Below are 26,936 nucleotides of genomic sequence, written 5' to 3'. Positions count from 1 at the left end.
AGCTTGGACACACTGTTCTGGTTTCAAAAGCTCACTGTTCCTTTGATGAGGCCTCGCCCCACAGAGCCTGCAGGCAGGCACCATATCTGAGTCTCCATCAACCTGGCTCACACTGTTTCCCCTGCCCTGCTGATTCCCAGAGACCCCACTCCACCCAACTTGCTGGCCCAGCCAAGCCACTTCAATGCCTTTTTCATACAAATGGCCTGTATTGGCTCAAACTTCAGACTTTCCTAAAATCTCTCAAACAAGCAGCATCTGGCTTCAGCAACCTGTCTCTCTCTGTAAGTGGCCCCAGGGCCCGCACTAGCTGCAGCCAACCAAGGCTCACAGCTTGGCCTCTCCTAGGTATGTGAGCCCAACACAAGTACAAGCCAGCTGAGGATCTCTTCTTAGCTCAGGCTGGATAGTCCTGGGCAGAACACAGGCAGCAGCAGACTTTGGCCTGCACCTCCCTTACGACCTCAGGTTCTGGTCCATTCAACTCTCTTAAGAATAAAGCTTCAGCTCTGCTGATCAAGGGAACAGAGTTTTCTCAAAATAAAGATAATATCTTCACTTCAGTTTTGTTTCAGCCCCAGGCCCATGAAAGCTGAATGGCCCTACTGACCACACCCTCACGAAACCAGGAAGAACAATGACATGGCTGACATCAGGACCAGATGCAAAGATCAACTATGCCTACCCTGAACCCAACCGATCAGTAGAACTCATGACCTCAATTCCCTTCACCACCATGACTAATGGTTATTTCCCTATATAATCTATCCTCTGGAGGCCACTGGGGAGCCAGGTCTTAGACCTGACTGTCTCCCAGCTTGGCATCATTCCTTAAATAAACCTTTACTTTCTTTGCTGCAAACTCCTGTTTGTGTGCATTGGATTTTGCTGCACGCAGGCAAGTGAACCCCTATAGTTTGGTCACTGACTTGTCCTATGGGTCACCCAGCAGAGGGGCAAGAGAAAGGTGGTGGGTAAAGCAAGAGGCCTGGAATTAAATAAAGTGCAGCCTCCAAAGCGAACACAGCCTCTCACAGAAGCCTGGTTCAGGGTCGCGGGGAGGGTCAGGTGGGCAAATAGCTGGATTTATGAGGCTGCACCCAGTCAGCCAAGTCTGATGAGAAGGACCAGGAGGAGGAACACGGCCCACCACCCAGAGCCCTTCCTGAACAAGAGCAGTAGGTGCTAACCCCACAGTAAACCCAAGTGGGTGGTGGGAGAGCCGGGGAGAAGAGCTCAGGAGCTGAGTGTAGGTGGAAATGTCCTGCTTAAGATGACCACCTTCAGGTAAGGGCCCTGGAAGGACAGAAGTGCAGGCTCAGGGGTGGAGGAGAGAGAAAAACAGACAGGCACGCAAACTGTTCCACACTCAGTTTATTGTTTTCTTCAGCTGTGACCGAAAGAGAGAAGGTGGAATTTTCATTTCTCAGTGAGTCACTCAGCATTATCCATGGCCATCCGAAGAAAGTACTAGTTACTCTGGAGGAAAACAAAGACACACGTGCTTAAAGTACTGACAGCAAGTAAATTCTCTTCTGCCGCACAACGTACAAACAGCTGGGGTAATGCCCAGTGAGAAATTCAGAGGGCAGCAACAAGAATTGTGGCCAAAATTTTTACAATTTTGCTTGTGAGGTTATGTGGCTATAACTTACTCCACAATTTTCTGCAATTTTTCAGGAATCATCATATTTGATTAGAAGCCTTTGCAAATGAGAAAATCTAACTTTTTTTTCTACATACAATGAAATGTTCGTGAATATAATCTTTGAATTTTTTAGAAGCTTAAATACATTAATTTTACTTTTTCATATCTTGCAGCAATCATTTTTGTCCTTCATGTTATAAATAATGTTTTTGGCACTTGGAAACACAGGCCTTAAGCATTGTCACTACAGTGCCTAGTGGATAAAGTGGCCCTGATTAATTTTACAGGCTAATTTACATATCTGATATCTCATTCGATTCAATAGTTTAACTCCACTTTATCCTCAAGAGCAAGTTCCCAATGAGAACTTAAGAGAATTTTAAGAAACTAAAAAAAACCCCCCAAAAACAAAACACTAAGTGATTTAAATACCCATTAATAACAAGGTTAGTAAAAATTAATAAATTATTTTTGGTATAGGACTTTGCCAATTCATCTACCCAATAAATAACTTAGGAATTCGTTGTGGATTTTGAATTTCACTGTAATTTCAACATTTATTTTGAGACATATCTTAATGTACTTACCTAGAGTTTCATGTTTAGGTGGTTTCCTGAGATTCATATCTAAATGAATAGGGAAATACCGCTTTTAGTGAGATACAATACAACCTGAAAACATAATTTTTATGGCAGTTTCTTCGTCTTTCCTTTGAAAGTTTCGGTAAGAGAGAAATATCTGTCACATTTCTATTTTTATACTAATTGTTATCAAGTGTCAAAATCAAACTCTTGGGCCTCTTTCCTATTTTTATATCCATAGATTTATGTCAGAGCCCCCAACAAGAAGAACGCAAAAGAGAAAGACAAAACTGAAGACAACCTAAGTGAGGTTCATTGACAGAGGAGACGACACAGATAGATTCGCGAGAGGCCTCCGTGATAGTATAGTTTTACCCCCCATCCTTTCCCTATCTGTGCTATTTTTTATATCTCCAAAACTCAGATTTCTCCTACTACTCTGATCATCAAATGCCCTTACTTAATACGGTGTGATCACCACCCAGTCAAGTCTCTTTCCATCCCCATTTATGTCCCCTTTACCCTCTTCGACCTCCCCCAACCCGCTTTCCCTCTGGCAGTTGTCAGTCTGTCCTCTGTACCTATGAGTCTGTTTCTATTTTGTTTGTTAGTTTATTTTGATTTTCAGTTCATTAAATTCCACATATAAGTGAAATCACACGGTACTTGTCTTTCTCTGACTGGCTTATCTCACTTAGAATAATCCTCTCCAGGTCCATCCATGCTGTTGAAAAGGGTAAGAGATCCTACCTTTTACAACTGCAGAGCATTCCACTGTGTAAATGTACCACAGCTTTTTTGCCCACTCATCTACTAATAACACCTGGGCTGCTTCCAAATCTTGACTACTGTAAAGAACACTGCAATGAACATAGGGCTGCAGAGATTCTCTTTAATTGGTGTTTTCAGTGTCTTCAGATATATTCCCAGAAGTGGAATTGCTGGGTCATAAGGCAGTTCCAGTTTCAGTTTTTTGAGGTAACTCCATGCTGCTTTCCATACTAGCTGTACCAGTCCGCATTCCCAACAGTGCATGAGCGCTCCCTTTCCTCCCATCCTTGCCAGCACTTGCTGTTTGTTGATATACTGATGACAAGCTAGATAATTTTATTAACCAATGTCACCTCAATAAATTTAATAAAATAAAATTAAAAACCTAGATGCTACTTCTGACTCTTTTACTATCAATGTTGTGGATTAAATTGCGTTCCCCAAAAAGATAGGGTGGAGTCCTAGCACCAGGTACTTGTGAGCGTGATTTTTCTCGGAGATAGAGCATTTACAGCTATAATAAGTTCAAGATAAAGTTATACTAGATTAGGGTTGGCCCTCATCCAACGACTAGCGTCACTATATAAGGATAGATTTAGAGATGCAGAGATATACAGACCCACGGGAAAGACAGCCATGTGAAGATGGAAGCAAAAGCTGGAGTAACGCAGCAGCAAGCCAGAAATAGCAAGGACCATTGGCAACCACCAGAAGCTAGGAGAAGGCAGGGGAAAATTCCCCTCAGAGCCTCCGGAGGAACCAATCCTGCTGACAACTTGGTTTTAGGCTTTTGGCTCCTGAACTGTGAGAGAATGAATATTTTTTGTTTTAAGCAAAAATAAATAAATAAATAATCTGAAAACTATACTGGATGCTATGTCAGTAAAGCACAGCAACAGTGTCAAGTGACATTATTCAAATTTAAATGAAAATAATATTCCTAAAATATTTCTGGTATACACCAGGCCAGAAGACTAGACCTGTAAATTAACATTCCAAATTGTACTCCAATTGAAAGGAACATTTTCCTATGGGTAACCCTATCGTCTCTCACTCAGTGTAGGTCAATAAGGCTCCCAAGAGAGATGAGTAATGTTAATAAGTTGGTAGGATGAAAGATGATATAATGAGAGAGGAAGAAATGGGGCAGTTATAACATTGTAGGTATAAGGCTGTATGCGTATTTCTCTGTTTGTGCGTTTGGTTTGGTTTGGCTGCCTATGTGTGTGAAGATTAAAAGTAATCATTCATTCATTCAACAAGTATAACTCACCCTTAAGCAATGCGGGTGTGAGGGGTACCCAACCCTGTGCAGTCAAAAATCTGCATATAACTTTACTCCCCAAAAACTTTACTAATAGCCTACTGTTGATCAGAAGCCTAACTGATAACATAAACTGTTGATTAACACATATTTTGTATGGTATATGTGTGATATATTGTATTCTGACAATAAGTAAGTTAGAGAGAAGAAAATGTTATTACAAAAATTGTAAGGAAGTGAAAATAAACTTACGGTACACTATATGTTTACTGAAAAACTCCATATACACGTGGACCCGCACAGTACAAACCCGTGTTGTTCAAGGGTCAACTGTATTTATTAAGCACTTACCATTAGCCAAGAACTCAGCTACATGCTGGCTACCCAGTGCTGAGCAAAATAAACCTGGCCTTTACCCTTTAAAGTGGCAGAGGATGATAAGACATAAGTCCAAGGAGAGGAAAAGGTTAACTGAGATCCCACTGCTGCATTTGAGCACCATATGATATGGCCGCTCCATAGCACAGGGAGGACACTACAATGAAAATCATTTTCTTAGTTTGTTAGTAACTCAGGACTGCACACTGTCACCATAAGAAGAAGGTCATAATAGTAATGAGGGGTAAAGGATAACAGCAGGCATTCTTTTGGAGAAGAAGACCTGTTCTGGAATAAGAGGAACTATGCAACCTATTGTGCAGCCTAAAAAGTTTACTCCGTGGACTTGGATGTGTTTTGGAATAGCAGTGGACTTTGGAGGAATCTAGAAGGTATAAAACACCAGTCCTACCCAAGTAAATGAAGAATTTTTAAGTCAGAGAGGGAGGAGTGAAAACTCCCAAATATGTATCTGCTGAAGGAACCCAAACACAAAACTGTTAAATGTCAGAAATTAAACACTTATTGTATTATTATATAGAGATTTCCACCTTTCAGGTAATGGAGGAGCATCTAATTAATACTGAGAGGCTATGGAAGACATAGAATTACTGTTCCTTTATGATGTTTTTCTTCAGTGGCCATGGTAAGCAAGCATTCACTCAGCTATTCATGAGCATACATACTGAGTTTGTAGTTGGAGAGTTTCCAAATAAAGAAGTAAACTTCCTCATTTATGAGTTAGCTCAATAAACAAACCAATCATCCAAGAGTAAACTCCCAATATACATTAACAAACTGGAGGAATGAAGATATTTATTTATTTAGATAAATACTCACAAGTTACTGGATTGGCAAATACTAAGAGGTTATTTTTCAGTATAGTACTGTACCAATTTTTGCTGCTCAATTAATTCTTAGCAATTAATTGCTGATTATCAATTGGTTCATCTTAGTTTTTAACAAGCTCATTTTAAGAAATAACCCCTAATTTACTTACATGACAGTATCTGTTTGGCTGCTGCTTTCTGATTTGGATCTAAATAAGAATAAAAATAATGCTTCTAAGTTAATTATTTAAAAAGTGTTTAAAAAAATGAAAGTCAGACCATTTTATAACCTGAATTAACTCTTTTATACCACTAATCACCACTAATGAATAACCCCAAGTGATTACTAAATTAGGGTATGCAAATAAACAACATTCTCATTTACACATATTCTATGTCTGTAAAGAATATAAATGTCAAATCCCCAGCTGGGAGATGAGCAAGGAAACACGTTTGTTTTTCCCCTTGTCACTGCCCAGCAAAGAATATGCGCTTGATCTTGAAGCCTGATTCTGGCCTCTTGGTTCCAACCTAATGTTTTATCCACTGATGAACAAATTAGTACTGCTCATGATTTCAAACCCTCCCAGACTTCTAGACAATCCAGCAGACTGGGTGACAGGGTCATGCCCCCTCCTAACCCACACAGAGATATGGTGAGAAAAAGGACAGAAAATGCCAACCAAAATTTAAAAGAGAAAGGGACATTTCTAAGATAGTTTGAAAAAAGCAGAGGGAATTGAAAGCCCAAAAGGTATCTAGGAACTGAAGCTGAATGACTCCAGAGTTCCACCAATCAGTTGTACACATCAGCTCATAAGGAGCAGAGACCTCCTAGAAAGCTGCAACTCACCTTCTCTAAACCTGGAAGCCATGAAAGGCCATACCGTCCATGAAACAGGGATGGTAAAAGCTGCCACCATTAGGCTTTAGGATGCGGCAAGGAAATTTCTTTAGAAGTGTAGATGGAAAAGGATCGCCTGGAGACACAAGAACCCAAGTGCTTAAAAAGGTTTAAGGATATGTATGGATAACAAAAATGTCACCCAGATCTCAGAGGGAAGGTGGGAGGGAGGGCAGAAAGAGATTAATCAAAAAACTTGTATGCCTATATACATAGCCCATGAACATGGACAATAGACAGGGGAAGGGCTGGGGTGCAGTGGGAGCTGGGTGGAGGGGGGAAAGGGGGAAAATGGGAGACATCTGTAATACTCTCAACAATAAAATAGAATTTATATATATATAAATTTCATGTATAAAATCACACAGAGAAACAGGGTCCTCAAGTCTTTAACACATCTAGGTTCAGGATACCAATTCATGCTTCCTTTGAATTCTGTGTCTCCAGGTCTAACAAGTGCTGTAAAAAATTATGACTTAGGGTAAAACATGAAATAATCTCCACAAGGAGGATTCTACAAAGAGGGATATGCAGAATTCTCATGAGACAATCATGGTTGCATAAGATGGCACTACAGCCGTGTAGAAAGCCACTTAGAGGTAATGTCCACAGCCAGAGCAAACTAAAGAAGTCATACACCAAGAATTACAGGTAACAGAAAAACTAAAACAAAAGAATGTTTAGGATTTCCACAGAGATCAATAAAGGAACAAAATCCATTAAACAAGAAATGACAAAACTTGGGGGAGGGGGAATGGCTGATTTTTAAATTGTTTAGGGAACAATTTAAAAGATAAATTCTTTGGGGAAATCACCCAGAATACTTGGTAAACAGAAATACAGGGTGGGGCAAATGTAAGTTTACAGTTGTTCATATGGAAAATAATAAAATAATTAATAATAATACAATGATAAACTCTCGGTTTCGCAAACTTACAACTGTAAATCTAATACAGTGGTGGGCAAAAGTAGGTTTATAGTTGTGAGTACCCAAAGCATAGTTTACTATCATGATTTGTTGTTTAATTATTGTATTATTTGTTTTGTAATAAGACAAATGTATTGTCTTATTATTATTATTATTTCATATGCTTACTTTTGATTTATCTTTTAGGTAATGATGGCTGGTAATTTAACCTACTTTGCCCACCCCTGTGTATAAAAGACCAGCTTAGAAACATGGAAAAAATCAGACGTAGAAGACCTAGAATGAGGAGACTCAGTTTTGGAAGGGAAATAGTCTACAACTTTTCCAAACTGAAGAAAGGTGTAAGTCTTCACACTGAAAGAAGAGTCCAGTTTATTTTTTTTAAATCTCTACCAGAATACATTATAATGAAACAAGATCTCTATGGGGGAAAAAACAAAACAAACTTTCCAGGCTGTGTTAGGCCAAATTCTAAAGGCGGCCCCCGCCCCCTAAGATTCCCATTCCCTGGGTATTTAAACATTCTTCTAAGCACTGCTCTGAAGAGAGTTTGAAAATGTAATTAAAGCTCCAAATCAGTTGATCTTCAAATTCAGAGATTGTTTTGGTGGGCATGACCCAATCAAGTGAACTCTTTAAAGGGAGAGTTTTCTCCTGCTGGTGGGAGAAGAGGAGGCAAGAGAGAGTCAAATCCTGAGGAAGGCTTGACATGCCCTTGTTTCTGTGAAGATGAAGGGAGATACCTGAGAAGCCATGTGGATGGTCTCTAGGAGCAGGAGGAGTCCCTAGCAGACAGACAGCAAGGAAATAGGTACTTCACACCTACAACTGCAAGAAATTGGGTTCTGCTTACAAGCTGAATGAGCTAAAAGCCCAGCCTGGCCTTCAGGTCAGTTTGTGACAACCCAGACAAATTCACCAGATTCTCACTGACAGAACTTCAGCAAAATAAATAAATGTTGTTTGAAGTCACTAAGTGTGTGGGAATTTGTTACGTAGCCATAAAAATGCAAAGGCTACTATAGATAAAAGTCGTATTAACAATAAAGGGATAAATTAATCAACACAGTAACAAGATTTATCATCATCAGTAAATGCCAGGCTACACTCACATACCATCAAAGAGCTGAGGCAAAATAACTCTCAACCTAGAAGTCCGTAATACATGAATTCACATTCAAGAGTGAAAATAAAACAGAGACAATTGCAGGCAAATAAGATAAACCGCTTACTACACACAGACACACTAATATATTATAAGAAGATTGTAAGTACTTATTATATATATATAATTGCAAAATTAACTACATTAATTTAAAAATTGAATAGTACTATAATAATTTAATAACCAAAGAATGCAACTAAAGGAATAAAATTAGAACATATAACGACCAAATTAATAGATGAGAAGAAAAAACAATAACAGCACAATTGATATAATAAATATAAGTAAGTAGAAAAAGTATTGACAAGTATAGTCAATAGAGAAAAATAAAATGGTAGACTTCAATCTAAATATATCAGCAGACATATTATCAGTATATAAATATATTAAATTCAACTACTAAAAAACTCTTGAGATTACTGATTTTTAATCCCATTGGCAAGATGTTTTTAAGAGACCAAGTTATGAAAAAGTTATAGCAGGTAAATCTAACAAACAGAATGTTGGTGCAGCAGTTATAAAAGAGAGTACTGAATTTATGGTTAAGAAACAATGCTATTTTAATAATAAAAAAGAGCACAGTTAGTCAATGAAATTAGTTTTCCCTAACCCATAATTATTATAGAAATTTATACATGAGCCCTGCCACACTCTATCAAATATCATGCATTTGCTTGTTTGTTTACCCAAGCAGTACATGAATATACCAGTCATTCATCACTGAACAGGGACACATTCTGGGAAATGCATCCTTAGGTGATTTAGTCATTGTGTGAACATCATAGAGTACCCATGCATAAACCTAGACGGTTTATAGCCTGCTGCATGCCTAGGCTGGATGGTATAGCCTATGGCTCTTAGGCTACAAACATCTACAGCATGTTACTGGACTGACTACGGTAGTCAACTGTAACACAATGGAAGGATCTGTGTATCTAAACATGTTGAAAAGTAGAAAAAGTACAGTAAAAACGTGGCATAAAAGATAAAAATTGGTACACCTATGTAGGGCACTTATCATAAATGGAGCTTGCATGAGTGGAAATTGCTCTGAGTGAGTCAATGAGTGAGTGGTGAGGGAATGTGAAGGCCTAGGACATTAGTGTGCACAACTGTAGACTTTATAAACACTGTCCCACAAGCCCTCCCCCGGGTTCCTTCTGACAGTGTCAGAAATAGAACATCTACGCTGTCAGTGTGGCTCCAGGTTCCATGAACAGGGATGTGGGCTGAATTGGTTGGAAATATCGAAGAGAAACTCAATGCATAAGGCGGATATCACCATAATAGTGACTGTCAGGAGGGCGTGAAAGGTGGTGGCCCGAGGATCAGTAGGAGTAAGAAATCACGATGAAGAGACAAAAGAACGTAGAGGACTGTTTTCGCAATGTGCCTTAGGCTACTGCACGTTAGAGCGGTGGTCAGATTAAGGAACACTGTGGTAGTCATAAAAAATCAAATATGTTTAACATGGAGAGGGTGTAGAACTGAGAACTCAATAGTTTGACTTTGGAAATTTGTTTTTGGTTCCATTGACCCTATCTGTCACAAAGAGCTCTCTCTGGCATTGAATTTCTGAAAGAAATACAACTCATCTATGCTTTACATCATTACAACTTGAAAACATTTCCAAAGTACAGGGACAGGCTGGCTCCACACTAACCACAGAAAGCTTTCACTAAAGTGGCAGAAGCACCGAATACTTGTTAAGGTAGCTCCTGTGGACCTGTGTCCTTGTACAGGCTCTTGGGTCCTCAACAAAGAATTTACAGCAATGTGCTCTGAAGACCCTCAAGCTAGATCTGGGAGGGCCGTACCACCCTCTCACTGTGTTGCCCTGAGGGAACAAGCCCTCTGTGCTGAAAACAGGTCACTGGCTGACAGACTGAAAGGCAATTTGTACACTCAAAATTGACTGAGAGAGAATCCACTGGCAAGACCCACAGGCTTTGCTCCCATGAGGAAAAAAAATTTCCTTTCATTTCTTCCAGGAAATTTAGCTCCATTATATTCTTAAGGGACCACCATTACATATGCAGTCCATTGTTAACCAAAATGTCGTTATGCAGCACATAACTGTAATCCAAGTGGTGGGCACTATACAGGCATATCTTATATATCTTACATGGCGTCATTTTACTATACCTCACAGATTTTGCTTTTTTGTTACATATTGAAGTTTGTGGCAACCCCACGTGGAGCAAGCCTATCAATGCCATTATTCCAACAGCATTTCCTCACTTCCTGTCTCTGTGTCACCTTTTGTTAATTCTTCCAATATTTCCAACTTTTTCACTGTTATATGTAGTATGGTGATCTGTGATCAGTGATCTCTAATGTTACTATTGTAATTGTTTTTTACACCATAAAGGTTGGCCACACAAGATGGCAAACTTGCACTGCCTGGTTTGGCTCAGTTGGCTGGCCATCGTCCAGTGCACACAGAGGTTGCTGGCTCAGTTCCCATTAGGGGATGTGCACGAGGCAGCCAATTGATCTTGCACTCTCACAATGATATTTCTCTTTTCTCCCTTCCTCTCTCTCTACAAAATCAAAAAGCTGTTCTTTTTTTGTTTTTTAAATATATCTTTATTGATTTCAGAGAGAGGAAAGGAGAGGGAGAGAGAGAGATAGAAACACATATTGATGAGTCACTGATCGAGCCCGCAACCCAGGCATGTGTCCCGACTGGGAATTGAACCACGATCTCCTGAATCCTAGGTTGATGCTCAATTGCTGAGCCATGCCCGACTGGGCAAACTATTCTTAAAAAAAAAAAAAAGATGGTAAACTTAATTGATAAATGTTGTCTGTGTCCTGACTGCTCCGTTGTCCAGCTGGTTCACTGTCTGCCGCCTTCTTCACAGCTCTCCCTATTCCCTGAGACACAATAATATTGAAATTAGGCCAGTTTCTAACCCTACAATGTGTTCAAGTGAAAGAGTTTCACATCTCTCAATGTAAATCCAAAGACAGAAATTATAAAGCTTAATAAATAGAGCATGTTAAAAGCCAAGGTAGGCCAAAAGCTAGGCCTCCTGTTTCAAAGTTTAGCCAACTTGCAAACGAAAAGAAAAAGGTTTTCAAAAAATTAAAAGTACTTCTTCAATAAATCCATGAATAGTAAGAAAGCAAACAGCCATATTGCTGAAAGGAAGAAAGTTTGAGTGGTCTGGACAGAAGATCTTACGAGCCACAACATTCCCTTAAACCCTAGCCTAATCCAGAGCAAGACCCTAACTCTCTTCAATTTTATAAAGGTAGAGATAGGTGAGGAAACTATAGAAGAAAAGTTTGAAGCTAATAGAGGTAGGTTTGTGAGGTTTAAAGAGTGAAGCCATGCCTATAACATAAAAATACCAGGTGATGCAGCAAGTGCTGATGTAGAAGCTGCAGCAAGTTGTCCAGGAGATCTAGCTAAGATAATTCATGAAGGGGGCTACACTAAACAATATATTTTCAGTGTAGATGAAACAGCCTTATATTAAAAGAAGATGCCATCTAGGACTTGAATGGCTAGAGAGAAGTCATTGCCTAGTTTCAAAGCTCTAAAAACAGGCTTACTCTCTTGTTAGGGGCTAATGCAGCTGGTGACTTAAGCTGAAGCCAATGCTCATTTTCCAGTGCAAAAAAAAAAAAAAACCTAGGGCCTTTAAGAAATTTGCTAAATCTTCTAAGGTTTAACTGCTTAAATGTAACAATAAAGTTTAGATGACACCACATCTTTTTATAACATGGTTTAATAAATATTTTAAACCCAGTTTTGAGACAGCTCATAAAAAAAAAAAAAAAAGATGTCCTTCAAAATGTTACTGTTCTTGACAATGCACCTGGTTACCCAAGAACTCTGATGAAGATGTACAACAAAATTAATGCTGGTTTTATGCCTGCTAAACCTACATTCATTCTGCAGCTCACAGATCAGAGTAAGTTCAACATTTATGTCTTATTCTTTAAGAAATACATTTGGTAAGGCTATAGCTTCCATAGACAGTGATTCCTCTGATGGATCTGTGCAAAGTAAATTGAAAACCTTCTGCAAAGGATTCACCATTCTAGATGCCATAAAGAACATTTGTGATTCATGGAAAGAAATTAAATATCAACATTGACAGGAATAAGTTGACCCCAACCCTTATGGATGACTGAGGGGTTTCAAGACTTCAGTGGAGGAAACAACTGCAGATGTGGTGGAAATAGTAAGAGAACTAGAATTAGAAGTAGAGCCTGAAGATGTGACTGAATTGCTACAATCTAATAAAACTTGAACAGATGAGAAGCTGCTTCTTACAGATGAGCAAAGAGAGTGGTTTCTTGAGATAGAATTTACTTGTACTGAAGACATTGTAAAGATTGTAGAAATGGCAACAAAAGATTTAGATAACAACATAAATTTAATTGATAAAGCTGTGGCAGGGTTTGAAAGAACTGATTCCAATTTTGAAAGCTTTACTGTGGGTAAAATACTATCAAACAGCATCACATTACAGAGAAATCATTTCTGGGGGGAAAAAACAGTCAACTGATGAGGCAAACTTCACTGTTGTCTCATTTTAAGAAATTGTCACACTCACCCCAGCCTTCAGCAACCACCACCCTGAGCAGTCAGCAGCCATTAACGTGGAGGCAAGACACTCCCCACCAAAAAGATCACACTCACTGGAGGCTCAGATGATGGCTAGCAATTTTTAGCAAGAAAGTATTTAAAATGAAACTTTGTACACTGTTTTTTAATACATAGTCCTACAGCACACTTAATAGACTATAATATAATATAAACATAATTCTTTTACAAGCACTAGGAAACCAAAAATATAATGTAATTCATATTATTACAATATTCACTTTATTACAATGGTGGAAACCAAACCTGCAATATTTTCAAGGTACAGCTGCACATCCTTTTTTGTTACTATTTATACATACTATCTCTTATTAGAGTCAGCTAATTTATTCTTTATTTCTTCAAAGTAGACCTCTTCAAATGAGTAAAAGACTAATTTACTTGAAAGTAAACTTTTATATGTTAGTATCCTGCATTCAGGGCATTACTTCACCAATTGCAGGAGTTCAAGCAATACGTAGAAATTAATTGAGAATCATTAATTCATTCTTTTAATTTTCAACATGTATCTTAAGGAACTTTATAATTTAATTACCTGGTGGTATATGTGTGAATGCTGCCTTCTAATCTGGATATTAAAATAACAGAAATTAATGTCTCAAGATAGTCCTTGGAAAGTTTGCCTACTGCATGAATGAAAGGCTATTTTATAAGCAGTATTATCTCTTTTACAAAACTGGTTATCAATAAAGAAAATAAATGTCCAAGGTCACTGAAAAAAGATGCCAATAAATAACCTTATTTGCCCACATCCCTCATCCAGAAAGAGTGCAAATGTCAAACCCCAGTGAGGAGAGTATGAGCAAGGCACAGATTAGCCTGCTCTTTTGCTTGTCACTCCTAAACACAAAATGTAGGTTTGCCTCTGAACGCCTGATTCTTACTTTCATACCTCAACTTTTAACTTTTTATTCATTCATAAGAAATGCTACATTTTGTAAATTAAAACCCCTATTGACTTCTAGACAATCCTGCAGGGTAGTCAGGAAAGATCTTCCCATTTCCATTTCTCATTAGAGGAGTGGTGGAAAAAACTAACACAAAACTTTAATACATAGCTGAGATTAATAACAATAAAGAAAATAATGTCCAAGGTCACTGAAAAACAAAAACAAAACAAGAGTTCAAAGGATAAGCAGAAGCTAAAACGGAATGACTGCAGGGATATCTAAGCCAGTGATACACCTTTGGGTCTAGAGATTTAATAGCCCCCTTCCTTAGAAAGATGTCAGGTCTGAGACCTTTGAATGTAGGCAAACTAAGTGAGCTCCTTAATTAAACCCGGGAGCCAGGGAGGACTGTACCACGCATGAAATAGGGATAATGAGCAGTCTGACCAAAGAATTATACACTTGAAACCTATATAATATGCATATAATGCATAACCCATGGACACAGACAACAGTGCAGTGAAGGCCTGGGGAGGGGGCGGGAGCAGGGTGGTGGTGGTCAATGGGGGGATAAAAGGGGGTATCTGTAATACTTCCAACAATAAAGATAAATTAAAAAATAAAAATAAAATAAGCCTATGTAATCTTATAAACTAATGTCACCCCAATAAATTTAATTTTCTTAAACATGCCCACACAAGAGGAGAAATAAAAAGTTTGTCTCAAGATAAACAAAAACAAAAACAAATTAAAAAACACCTCTGACCAGGGGCCTTTGGAACACAGCAAAAGAAAAATAAAACTGAGGATATATAGATGAGAAAATGCATCAATGAGATAAGTAGGAATCACAAGTCTTTAAAAAGTACACTGTCAAGGATACCAGTTAATAAACTACAAATTCCTGAACACCATGCACAGCAATTGTTTTAAATATTTTTGTTATAAAAGAAGCAAAAATAGAACATCCCAGATGTATGTGTCTTCAACAAGGGCATGCAGAGTTCTCACGGGAAAACTCTCACAGACACTGAGGATAAAAGAGTCTGTGATTACAAACCACTAACCATGGGCATCAGCAGTCACAGCAAATCAACAAAGTCACACACCAAGAAATACAACACAAATTATTTTTAAAACTTTAATATAAGAATATTTAGGATATCCATAAAGATCTTTGCAAGAATAGATTCCATAGGACTAACTCAGGATAAAGATGGAAGAAGAGTTGGTGAAATGAAAGAGTGACCTGAGGAAATAAAGTAGAGTGTGAGACATGCAGTTATAACCACAAAGACATATTTCCAATTCTGGCCAAGGTGAAGTAACAGACTGGATTTACCCTCCCCCAAGCCTGAAACAACTGAAAGTCCTGACAAAATACATGCAACAGCGGTTTTTAGACATTTAATAAGTCAGTGCAGGATCGTGACCTCTGACAGAAGGGAACAAAAGGATGGGACCTGTACTTGACCCTTCCTATTGCCTGGTGAGTTTCCAGGCTGCAGCACAGCAAGGAAGACCCAGGCAGAGCCAGACGTTTCCCTGAGCTGAGGTGATAGAACAGGGGGTCTAGGAAGGGAAAGGCAGCTAGAATTCACAGGACAAAATAGCAGAAAGGGAAAGAGTTGCACACTGAGAGCTCCTAACATGGTGGAGGGTCCCCCTTGAGTCTTAAGCAGAAAAATGGCAATTGAGTGCAAGTGAGGAAACCACCTGAGCCAGAGGGAAAAATTTTTGAAATGAAGGAAAGAAGCAATCCATTGTGCTCACACAGGGACAGGAATAGTTTGTTTCCCTCACCTCAGGAGAAAATCTCATAAGTCATGGTGAGTTGGACAGTTACTCAGAAGGGTATTGCCTCAGTAGTGGTGACAATTCTAATCCTGCTTAATGAGGCTTAAAAGGCTACGGTATTAGAACAACTGGATATTCCTATGCAAAAGAAAAACCCACTGTATCCATACCTCTTTAATTATATAAACACAATTCAAATTGAACATAGGCCTAAATGCAAAACCTAAAGCTATAAAATTTTGCGAGAAAAAATAGGAGAAAATCTTCATGAATTCTGGTTATGCAAATATTTCCCAAGTACACCACCAAAATCATGATCTATAAAAGAAGAAAGTGATACAGTGGATTTCAAAAGATTTAAAATTTTTGCTACTTGAAAGAATGAAAAGACAAGTCTCAGAGTAGGAGAATGTATTTGCACATCATATATATGATAAAGTGCTTCTTTCCAGAATATATAAAAATACTCAAGTGTAATAATAGGGAAACAGCCCATTTACAAATGTTAGTGAATGACTCACTAACGAGACAATCCAATTAATAAATGGGGCCTTTCAGCTTGAACTACCAGCTTCCAGTAATTTCCAACACAAAGGAGAAAAAAGAGACACCTGCTATACATTCTTTACGCCTTTTAGGAAACAGAGTTGTTCCTTTGGCCACGTACACGCGAGTTTACAAGAAAGGTGATACTGTAGACATCAAGGGAATGGGCACTGTTCAAAAAGGAATGCCCCACAAATGTTACCATGGCAAAACTGGAAGTGTCTACAATGTCACCCAGCATGCTGTTGGCATTTGGTAAACAAACAGGTTAAGGCCCAGTCTCTCCCAATACGTAATAAAATTGGAAAATAATTTTTACAACAAAAATAAATCAAATAGACACTAAAAAACAGGTTAGTCATGATTTAAACAAGAAACCATACTGGAAGTTTCTAATTTTTTGAACTAAATGTCAATTATAAAATGATATACAAAGGGCCCTGGCTGATGTGGCTCAGTTGGTTGGAGCATCTTCTCCTACACCAAAAGGTTGAGGGTTTGATCCCCATTTGTAGTGCGAGAGGAAACTGGTAGATGTTTCTCTCTCTCACTCTGTCTCTCTCTCTCAAGTTAATCTAAAATATGATATACAAAGGAGGAAGTTTTAGTTATTAAAGCATATGTTAGAAAATAAGAAAGACTGAAAATTAATAAATAAAGCATTAGACTCAAGAAAGTTAGAATTAAAACTGCAAAGGGAAGTAGAGCAGCTAAGAGGAAAAGAGTGTAACTTATGGATAATAAAAAAAAGAAAATATAGAGATCTCAACGAAACCAAAACTTGCACTTTTCAAATCACCAATAAAATATAAAAACCTCTGAGGAGACTCCTCATGAAAAAGAAAAAGGGAAAACTACATAAAATTAGAATTAGAAGAGAAAATGTATCTATAAAAAATTATAGGTACTTAAAATAATATATGACTGTAGATATGGTACATGGATACAGCCACATCTAGTAAAAATCAACATACATCACCTTTCAGTGTAAAGACGGTTCTCTGCAGGTAGGAAATTAATACTAGAAGGGGATTGCAGCTGTAGATGCAATGGTCATTGCATAAGAGAAATAGGAAAAACATTAACATTTGTTTTCTAATGGTGGGCAACTGGGTGTTTGTCACCTTGTTCTGTCTTTGTGCTTAAATTATTTAAAAATTAAAAATATACTGCAGCCTAAATTATAAATTCACCTTCTGAAGACTTTACCCAGAGGATCATTTTAAAGCTATTCCTTACATGAGGAAGCAATGCAAATTGAAATATTTCATGTGTAAGAAGGCCCAAAAACCTGCATTTTAACAAATACTCTGGTGTTTCTCCTGTAAGGTGACAAAGATCACCGAGAACCACTAGGGTATTTGAAAGAAATAGATGCAGATACATTACAGTGTTTCCTCTCAATTACCAAGGCAATGACTTTGGATAGTTATTTAAACTACACTCCCAAATTTCTGTATCTCTAAAATTCAACTATTCAAAATTATCATACACATCTAAATGACATACTGATGTAGTACTAAGAATCTTTATAAAATGTATTGTTGCTGCTCAAGATAATGCCTTACATATGTATCGATTCAAGTGGTACTAAAGTTTAACTTCAGAACACAAACTTACTTGCTACTTAGGGATTCCTTGTCCTTGGTGAACCACGTTTTCAAACGATTCCATGAAATAGCTATTAAAGTTGTGATGATGAGAACAGGTAAAGCAATGTAGAAACCTAGAAGCCACCGGTTCTTTTCAGATTTCCAAAAAGCTCTTTCCATCATTAAGCCTAAAAATAAAGAAACATGAAAAAATCAGAGTAAAACAGTTAAGCTATCTAGTTTTACTTTTAAGTTGCACCAAACTAATTATGATGTTCTTTTTGTTATGATTCAAGTAACATGGAAAAATAATAGAATCATAATACTTTGGACTATCTCTACTACCTCTCATTCTAAAAGAACAGAAACCAAGTTCCAGAAAGTTGCATCATATTCTATACTGTACAGCAGCTACAGCAAAATGGGGCCCGAAAACGTCAGTGATATACAATGTGGTACAATGGAATTGCAAGGCTATCCAATAAGTTTGCATTGTTACAAGTTGCATTATCACGGAATCAAACTATATTTGTGCATATCCTATTTTTCTTTATTAGATTGCTGACTTTTTTGACTTTGGGGGTGTGTTTTTCTATATGGAGTCACCGCAGCGCTACTAAAATGGCACCGGCATAAAAGCCAGGAGATTGATTCCTAATCCTCACTCTGCAACTAGTTAGCGCCCGGAATGGTCCCTAAACAGATTCTTTCAGCTCCACAAGGAGAGGGACTTCTTTAGCTTACTCTACATCCCTCGTGCCATACGACCAGCACCTAGCATATACGAGGAGTTCAATAAATATTTGCCAAATCAATGAATGAATAACAGAAACTAAAGTCACGGTAAAAAAAAAATAAAAAAAAAAATACTACACTGTGTTAGCATCCCTCTGATGTCTCTATAACAGCAATTTGTGAATGTTTCTCATTTAAACTGTAAACTTCTTCAGAGTAAAACTTATCTTCAATTTCCTTTATTTCTTCTATAATGAACACAAAGTGACACAGAGTAATTGTTTATAGCTGAGATGACAGAATCACTTAGGAAGGGGGAAATGTTGAACAGTAGCCTTAAGGGAGGAAAGTCAATGATATCAGCAGATAAAAGCATTAAAAGATACTCTCAGCTGCAATCATGATATCTGAAAGTTAATATTAGAAAAAAAGAGCAAGATTAAGAAGGCATATTTGGTTTCCGTTGGTTGAAAGAAGCCTACTTACCTTTCAATTACAAACAGTGGTTTCTTCCTAAGTGGCAAAAATCTAGCTTTGTTTTGGGCAAGATTAGCTATTTGAGAATTTTATTAACTGGATATGCAAAGAGATAGATATTTGCCTGGTGTTGTTCTGTGAGCTTCCCTGGAACTCCGACTGCAATTTGGACCACTCCAGCCAGGATCACAATGGCATACCGACAAAGATGAGCATACCTAGGATCATTTTTAAAAATTTAAATGATCATGTAAAAATATTTTCTCATAAAAAGTAAAATTATCAGATGGATCATCCAGTTTGCTTTTGCATTTTTAATCTAGTGTAATTTTGTTTGTTTAATTTATTTAGAGAAATAAGCCTATAAATCAAATACTTGATTTCTTTGCCTAAAAAGCATGCACATACAGAGAGACACACATACACACGACAGCTAAATAAAGCCATGAATTAAGGCTCACAATATTTGCATTAAGAAAATTTAACACCTTCAAATGTTCAACTGAAATTTTACTGTGCAATTTCAAAAACACATACTTAAGTTCCATTGAAAATGAGACGCTTCCAGTGGTGCGCAGGAGGCCAGCTGGTACCAGTTCCCAGAGCTGATTATACACATCTCTTCTATCTCCAAGATCAGTGTCCTTCTGTGGTAACCTGAAGTATTTGCTCTTACAAAAGAGGACTTTAGCCTCCCCCAGGAGTGGTCGTTAAACACTGATGAGCATAACACTGCCTTGACCATTATCAAGTTTTATTTTGTTTGCTTTTGTTTGATTTTTAAGCAAAGGATTTTTGTATTACAAGCGGGCATCATATACTTAGATATAGAATAACATTAGGAAATGATGGTTTCTGTTATTAATCATTACTAAATAATAGCAAACACCTTCATGAGGTCTACTGTGTGAGTCTCTATTCTGACACTATACGGATTTACTCATTAAATCCTCACAACAGCCCTTTGAGGTTAGAACTATTGTTATTCCTACTTTACAGATGAAGAAACTGAGGCACAGATATTTAACTTGCCAAAAGCCACATGGTTGGTAAGTGATAGAGCCAGGACTTAAACCTAGTTTCAGAGCCCTGCCCTTGACCACTGTGCTATGCTACTTCTCAAAATAATACAAAAAAATATATCACTCAGTTCCTAAGATCTCAGTTTAAGAACATGAATCTAATTTCTCTATTCCAAGGCTTAAACATACAGGGGGAAAATACTCTGTTCAAGGTATCCCCAGCTTCTATCATACAACCTTCATACTGTGTAAATGTTTACTTTTACTCTGAAATACTCATACAGAAGTGATGTTGTCCCTCTAGGAGACACTTATTGTTAGTTTTTCTTAATATTGTGTTGTTACTTTTGGATCACTCTGGTTATTTTCCCGCTGTTAAGCTACTATGTGTCCATTGTAATTAATAACTAATTTGTGAGGAGATCCTTGCACAACTATGTAAGTATCTGGGACTTCAGAAAACTTTCACCCACTAATTTTAGCAACCATTGATAATTATTTAACTCCATTATTCCTACTATATTGATTATATTATAAGAGCCTTCCCTCATTTCCACTTATTCAGTTATAACAATAACTGATTGGTATAGTATAATGAATAATTAATATGATATGATATGATATAATATGATATATATTAGTATAATATTGTATATTGCTGATATGTCCAGATGATCTTTGACAAGGATGCCAAGACCACTCAATGGGGAAAGGAGAGTCTGTCTCGTCAGCAAATGGTGCTGGGAAAACTGGATATCCAATGCAAAAGAATAAATTTTCCCTTATCTCGCACCATATACATCATTTAACTCAAAATGAATTAAAGACCTAAATGTAAGCCCTAAGATTACAAAACTCCCAGAAGAAAACATAGGGGGAAATCTTCATGGCATTGGACTTCACAATTTCTTGGATATGACACTAAAAGCCTAGGAAAGAAAAATAAAAATAGACAAATGGGTCTACAACATCCTCAAAAAACTTTTGTGCATCAAAGGACACAATCAACAGAGTGAAAAGGCACCCTAGGAAACAAGAGAAAAGACTTGCAAATCCTATATCTGATAAGGGGTTAAGATCCAGAATATATAACTCAACAAGAAAAAAATTTAAGAAAAATCTGTCAAAATATTTTTAAAAAGTTGTCAAAAAATAACAATAAAAAAATATTCTCAAGGAAGTCAGGGAAAAGGAGACAGTAGTCAATAAATGAAATCTCATTAGATTATTATTGGATTTTTCAGCAGAAACCCTACAAACTAGGAAAGAGTGGGAATAAATATTCAAAGTATTGAATGAGAGAAATCACCTGCCAAGAATAATATATCCAGGAAAGTTTTCCTTTAAGTGTGAAAGATTTGGACTTTTCCAGACATACAGAAGCTGAGGGAATTTACTACCACAAGAGCTGCATTACAGGAAATACTGAAGGGTGTTCTTCTACCTCAAACAAAAAGACAGAAAACTATGAGCAAGATGACTAACAGACAGAACCTGAAATCGCAATTCATGTTCAGAATAGGATATCAAAATCTTAGATATATATAACCTAAAAGTTAAAGAAGATAAGAACATTTTTTTAAAAAGAGAAAAAGAGCTACTGAAGCTTAGAAATAAACTCACAGCATCAAAAAAGTAATTTGTGACTACAAACACATAAAAGGGAGGGGTATAAAAGACTGAATTTGCACAGACTGAATGGAGATAAGGTTCAATCATAAGAAAAAGGGCTACTGTATATATGAAACTTGCTATTCTATAAGCCTAATGATAAACATAAAAATATCTAGGACTAAGAAATATAACAAAAAAAAGAGAAAGTGATGGGGGGGGATTTAGAATACGATCAAATTAAAATGACAGAAACACATGGAAAAAGAAACACTGGAAACATAGAGCTACTAGAAAACAAAAGATAAAATGACTATAGGAAATCCTCTTATATCAATAATCACACTAAATGTAAATGAAGTGATCCCATCTATTAAAAGAAGTGGGTTGGATCAAAAAACAAAACCCAATGATATGCTGCATTCAGGAAACACATCTTAGTAGCAAAGACAAGTACAGACTTAAAGTGAAAGGGTGGAAAATGATTCCCCAAGTAAATGGCACCCACAGAAAAGCAGGTGTAGCCATACTTACACCTGACAAAATAGATTTCAAAATAAAAAATGTAGCAAGAGACAAAGATGGAGATTTTTTAATCACAAAGGGGACACTACATCAAGAAGATATAACACTTCTCATTATGAATGCAACCAATCAGGGATCACCGAAATATATAAAGCAACTACTAACAGAACTAAAGGGAGAAACTGACAAAAACACAAGCATAGTAAGGGACATAAATACCACATTGACAGCTATAGACAGATCATCCAATCAGAAAATCAATACAGAAATATCGGCCTTAATGACACATTAGACAAAATGGACGTAATTGAAATTTACAGAGCCTTTCATCCCAGAACACCAGATTATACATTCTTCTTCAGTGCACATGGAACATTCTCAAAGATAGAAAATATGTTGGGTCACAAAATAGTCGCACCAAATTCAAGGAGACTGAAATCATACCAAGCACATTCTCTGATCACAATGTTTTGAAATTGGAAATCAGCTCTGGCCAGCGTGGCTCAGTTGATTGAGCAACATTCCGTGCACAGAGAGGTCCCTGGTTTGATTTCCTCTCAGGGCACATGCCCAGGTTGCAGGCTCAATCCCAAGTAGGGAGGCATGTAGGAGGCAGCTGATGTATGATGTTTCTCTCTCATCGATGTTTCTATCTCTCTATCCCTCTCCTTTCCTTTTTCTAAAATTAATAAAAACACTTTTTTTAAAAAAAATATATATCTTTATTGATTTCAGAGAGAGGAAAGGAGAGAGAGGGAGAGAGAGAGCTAGAAACATCAATGATGAGAGAGTCATTGATTGGCTGCAGCCTGGAACCCGGGCATGTGCCCCGACTGGGAATCGAACCCTGATCGCCTGGATCCCAGGTCGATGCTCAACCACTGAGCCACGCCCGGCCGGGCTAAAACACATTTTTAAAGAAAGATATATAAAGACTAATGATAATGACAATACGACATATCAAAAATATTCCAGACAAAAATCAACAAGGAAACAGTAATTCTAAATCACACACTAGATGAGATGGATTTAACTGACATTTACAGAACATTTCATCCCAGAGCTGCAGGATATGCATTCTCCTCAAATGCACATGGGACATTCTCAAAGACAGACCACATGTTAGGACACAAAACAAGTCTCTACAAGTTTAAGAAGACTGAAATCATGTCAAGCTTCTTCTCTGACATTTACACCATGGAATACTATGTACCTGTAAAAAGAAGGATCCTTTACCCATTGAAACAGCATGCTGGGACCTGGAGAGAATTATGCTATGCAAAATAAGCCAGTCAGAGAAAGACAACTATGATATAATTTTAATCATATGTGGAATCTAATGAACAAATTAAACCAATGAACAAAATACATCCAGAGACATAGAAGCATGGAACAGACTGATGAATCTCAGAGGGAAGGTGGGGGGTGGGTGAATGGGTGGGGAGAGATTAACATTAGAACTTCTATGCATATATGCATAACCCATGGACACAGACATAGTGTGGTGAAGGCCTGGGGAAGAGGGATGCAAGGGGGAGGGAAATCAATGAGGGGGAAAAGAGGACATTTGTAATACTTTGAAAAATAAAGAAAAGAAATTTTTTTTGGTTAAAAAAAACTTTTCAGATGCAGGGAAAGCAGTAACTTTATATAATTACAGGCCTATCTCAAAAACAAGAAAAATCCCAAATAAACCACCTAGTATCACATTTTAAAGAACTAGAAAAAGAAGAACAAATGCAGCCCAAAGTAAGCAGAAGAAAGTCATAAAATTAGAGTATAATGAAATGAAATAGGGAACAAAAAGACTATACAAAAAATTAATGCAACAAAGAGCTGGTTCTTTGAACAGGTTAATATTGACAAAACTCTGCCTAGACTCACTAAGGAAAACAGAGAAAAGACTCAAATAAACAAAATCAGAAATGAAAGAGAAGTTATCACACATATCACAGAAATACAAAGGATCATACTAAAATATTATGAAAACTATATGTCACCAAATCAGTGACCTAAAAGAAATGGTTAAGTTCCTAGAAATGTATAATCTTCCTAGACTGAACCACAAAGAAGTGAGAAATCTAAAGAGACTAATCCAGAGAGAGGAAATTGAAAGTTATCAAAAACCTCCACGAAAGTACAAGTCAAGGACCAGATGGGTTCACTGGTGAATTCAACCAAACATTCAAAGAAGACTGATACCTGTCCTTCTCAAACTCTTCCAAAAAACTGAAGAAGAGGCAATACTTTCTAACACATTTTATGAGGCCAACATAATCTTGATACACAAACCTGGCAAGGATAACACACACATAAAAGAAAACAGACCAATATCTCTGATGAATACAGATGTAGAAATCCTAAACAAGATAAAGAATTAAAAATAACTCTACATTATACCTAATGGTGAGATTAGACGTTTTCCCACTAAGATCAGGAACAAAGCAAGGACGTCCCCTCTCACTGTTCCTTTTCAACATCATACTGGAAGACAAGAAAATAAAAGCATACAAATTATGAAGGAAGAAATAAAACTGGCTTTGGGAATGACAACAGCATCATGGTAGCAGAAGACATCCCTCCTTCCTCCCACACCCCGCTTTTTTAACAACTATATTTGGCATCCATCCATGAACAAACGTGCTTTTGTGAGAATTGTATAATTGAGCACAATACACCAAGGGACCCTGGGGAAGTCTTGCCCACCTGTGCATCAGGTAACAGGCTTCAGTATAGGCTGTGGAACCACCAGGAATCAATGAACAGACCTCAGCCCCTCTTGGCTGCATTTGGAGAAAACCTGGAGAGTTCTGATTGGGCAACAGGAAACTATGAACACAAAAGCCTTGCAGAAGTCCAACCTTTTGAAGAGTGGATTCTTGCATTCTTTTGGAGTAATGTAACTGTTTGGAACACACTGGAGAGGGTAAGAGTAACTTTACCAATGTCACCTTTCCCCAAGCACAGGACTGAACTAGCCAGTGATGACTCACTTCTGTAGGGGAGGGAAAGGAGTGAGTGAGTCCTCACCTAACTAGCTGTGTATCACACAGCTGGGGAAACCTGTTTCTCTCCCGCAGCATCCAGAGTATTGAGACAGGACCTCCATGGCTGGGGGAAGTAAGGTCAGAAAAGAGTCAGATAAGATTCAAAGGACATCGAAGAGACACAGTTCTTGCTGAATGTTTTCAGTACTCCAACAGGAAGGCTGCCCAGAAGCCACTGCAAAAACTTAAATTAGGGATCCCCCCTTGACCTGTGAGCACCCCAAATACCTCAAGTGCTAAACCCATAATTTTTCCCACTTTGTGGCCTACTCCTTCTGTGTACACCTCAGTTGAGCAGCAAGAGCCAGCTCAGTAGACAGGCATTCCCCTCAGAAAATCAAGCCAGGGTACTTGGGCAAGGAAGAAAGCACAAACTTGAGCTGTAGCCACCTTCTGGAAAACAAGAGAGGTTTCCAGTAGCCAGTTGTTTCAGTTGTAAAAATCAAAGAAGACATACAAACTTAAGAATTCTGCCACAAGAAGGAGCAAAAATTGTGGAGCCAGTCTACCCACACAAGGTTAGAGAAAGACTCAAGCATAAGTAAAATCCATAAAAAATATCTCCCACCTGAAGACAACTAGTCAAGATTTAATGAAGTGACTACTACTTCAAATGTGAAAAGAGCAATACAAAATCCCAAGAAAAATGAACGAATCAAGGAAAAAGTCATCACCAAAAGATAACAATAATACTCCAGCAACCAAACTCACAGATGCAGAATTTAGCAATTCAGCTGATAAGCCTCACAGACAAAATGAAAAATTTAACAAAAAAATATATAAATCATAAGTAAGAACCATAAAGAAATTCTAGAGGTGAATAATTTAATGATTAGAAAAAAATGTAATAGAGAACATCTACAGCAGAATAGACCAAACAGGAGATAGAATTGGTGATCTGGATGATAGGAACCAGGGAAGACAAGAAAAAAGAATAAGAGCAAGGAAAGGATATGTGATCTAGGGGAAACCATCAAACATATAGGTATTAGAATAATTAGAGCACCAGAAGGAGAACAGAGAAGAAAAGGGGCATAAAATCTATTTGAAGAAATAATAGTTGAGAACTTCCTAAATCTGGGGAGAGACCTGGACATCCAAACTCACCAAACCAAAAGATCATTCTATTATCTCAATGCAAAATGGCCTTCTCTAAGACATATTAAAATGACACTCATAGACATTAAAGACAAAAAAATTCTAAGAAATAGCAAAATAAAAAAGAATTTTAATCTATAAGCAACTTCCCCAAAGGCCAGGAGCGAGTGGGGTAACATACGCATAATGTTGAAAGAGAAAAAATCAGCCAACAACACTCTATCCAGAAAACTCATCCTTCAGAAATGAAGGAGAAATAGAAACTTTCCCAAACAAAAACTGAGGGAATTCATTCCCACTAGACCTGCCTTTCAAGGAATGCTGAAGGGTTTTCTTCCATCTGAAATGAAAAGACAATAATCAAAAACATGAAAACATATAAAAATATAGTAACAGACTGGTAAAATTAAATACACAGATTTTGAAAACACTAAATCTGTAATGTGATTGTGAATTAAACACATAACATTAGCATACATTAGTTACATTAGTAACATTAGTTA

At 37.5% G+C, this 26,936-nt stretch overlaps 1 protein-coding gene across 1 annotated transcript in view; it reads right to left on the bottom strand.

Moving 5' to 3' along the window:
* Positions 1 to 1,283: 1,283 nt before the first annotated feature.
* LOC308552394 (disintegrin and metalloproteinase domain-containing protein 32-like) overlaps positions 1,284 to 26,936 on the bottom strand; it is a gene marked incomplete at both ends in the record, with an annotated part of 138,049 nt that continues 112,396 nt past the window's right edge. Inside the window, 3 exons of the mRNA XM_081127712.1 lie at positions 1,284 to 1,479; positions 5,643 to 5,681; positions 17,947 to 18,106. Coding sequence (XP_080983838.1) covers positions 1,284 to 1,479; positions 5,643 to 5,681; positions 17,947 to 18,106 — 395 coding nt within the window. The remainder of the gene's footprint in view (positions 1,480 to 5,642; positions 5,682 to 17,946; positions 18,107 to 26,936) is intronic.

The sequence above is a fragment of the Miniopterus schreibersii genome (assembly GCF_964146895.1).
Source record: "Miniopterus schreibersii genome assembly, chromosome: 2".
NCBI classification, from domain to species: domain Eukaryota; kingdom Metazoa; phylum Chordata; class Mammalia; order Chiroptera; family Miniopteridae; genus Miniopterus; species Miniopterus schreibersii.
This window is presented reverse-complemented; position numbering and strand designations above follow the sequence as displayed.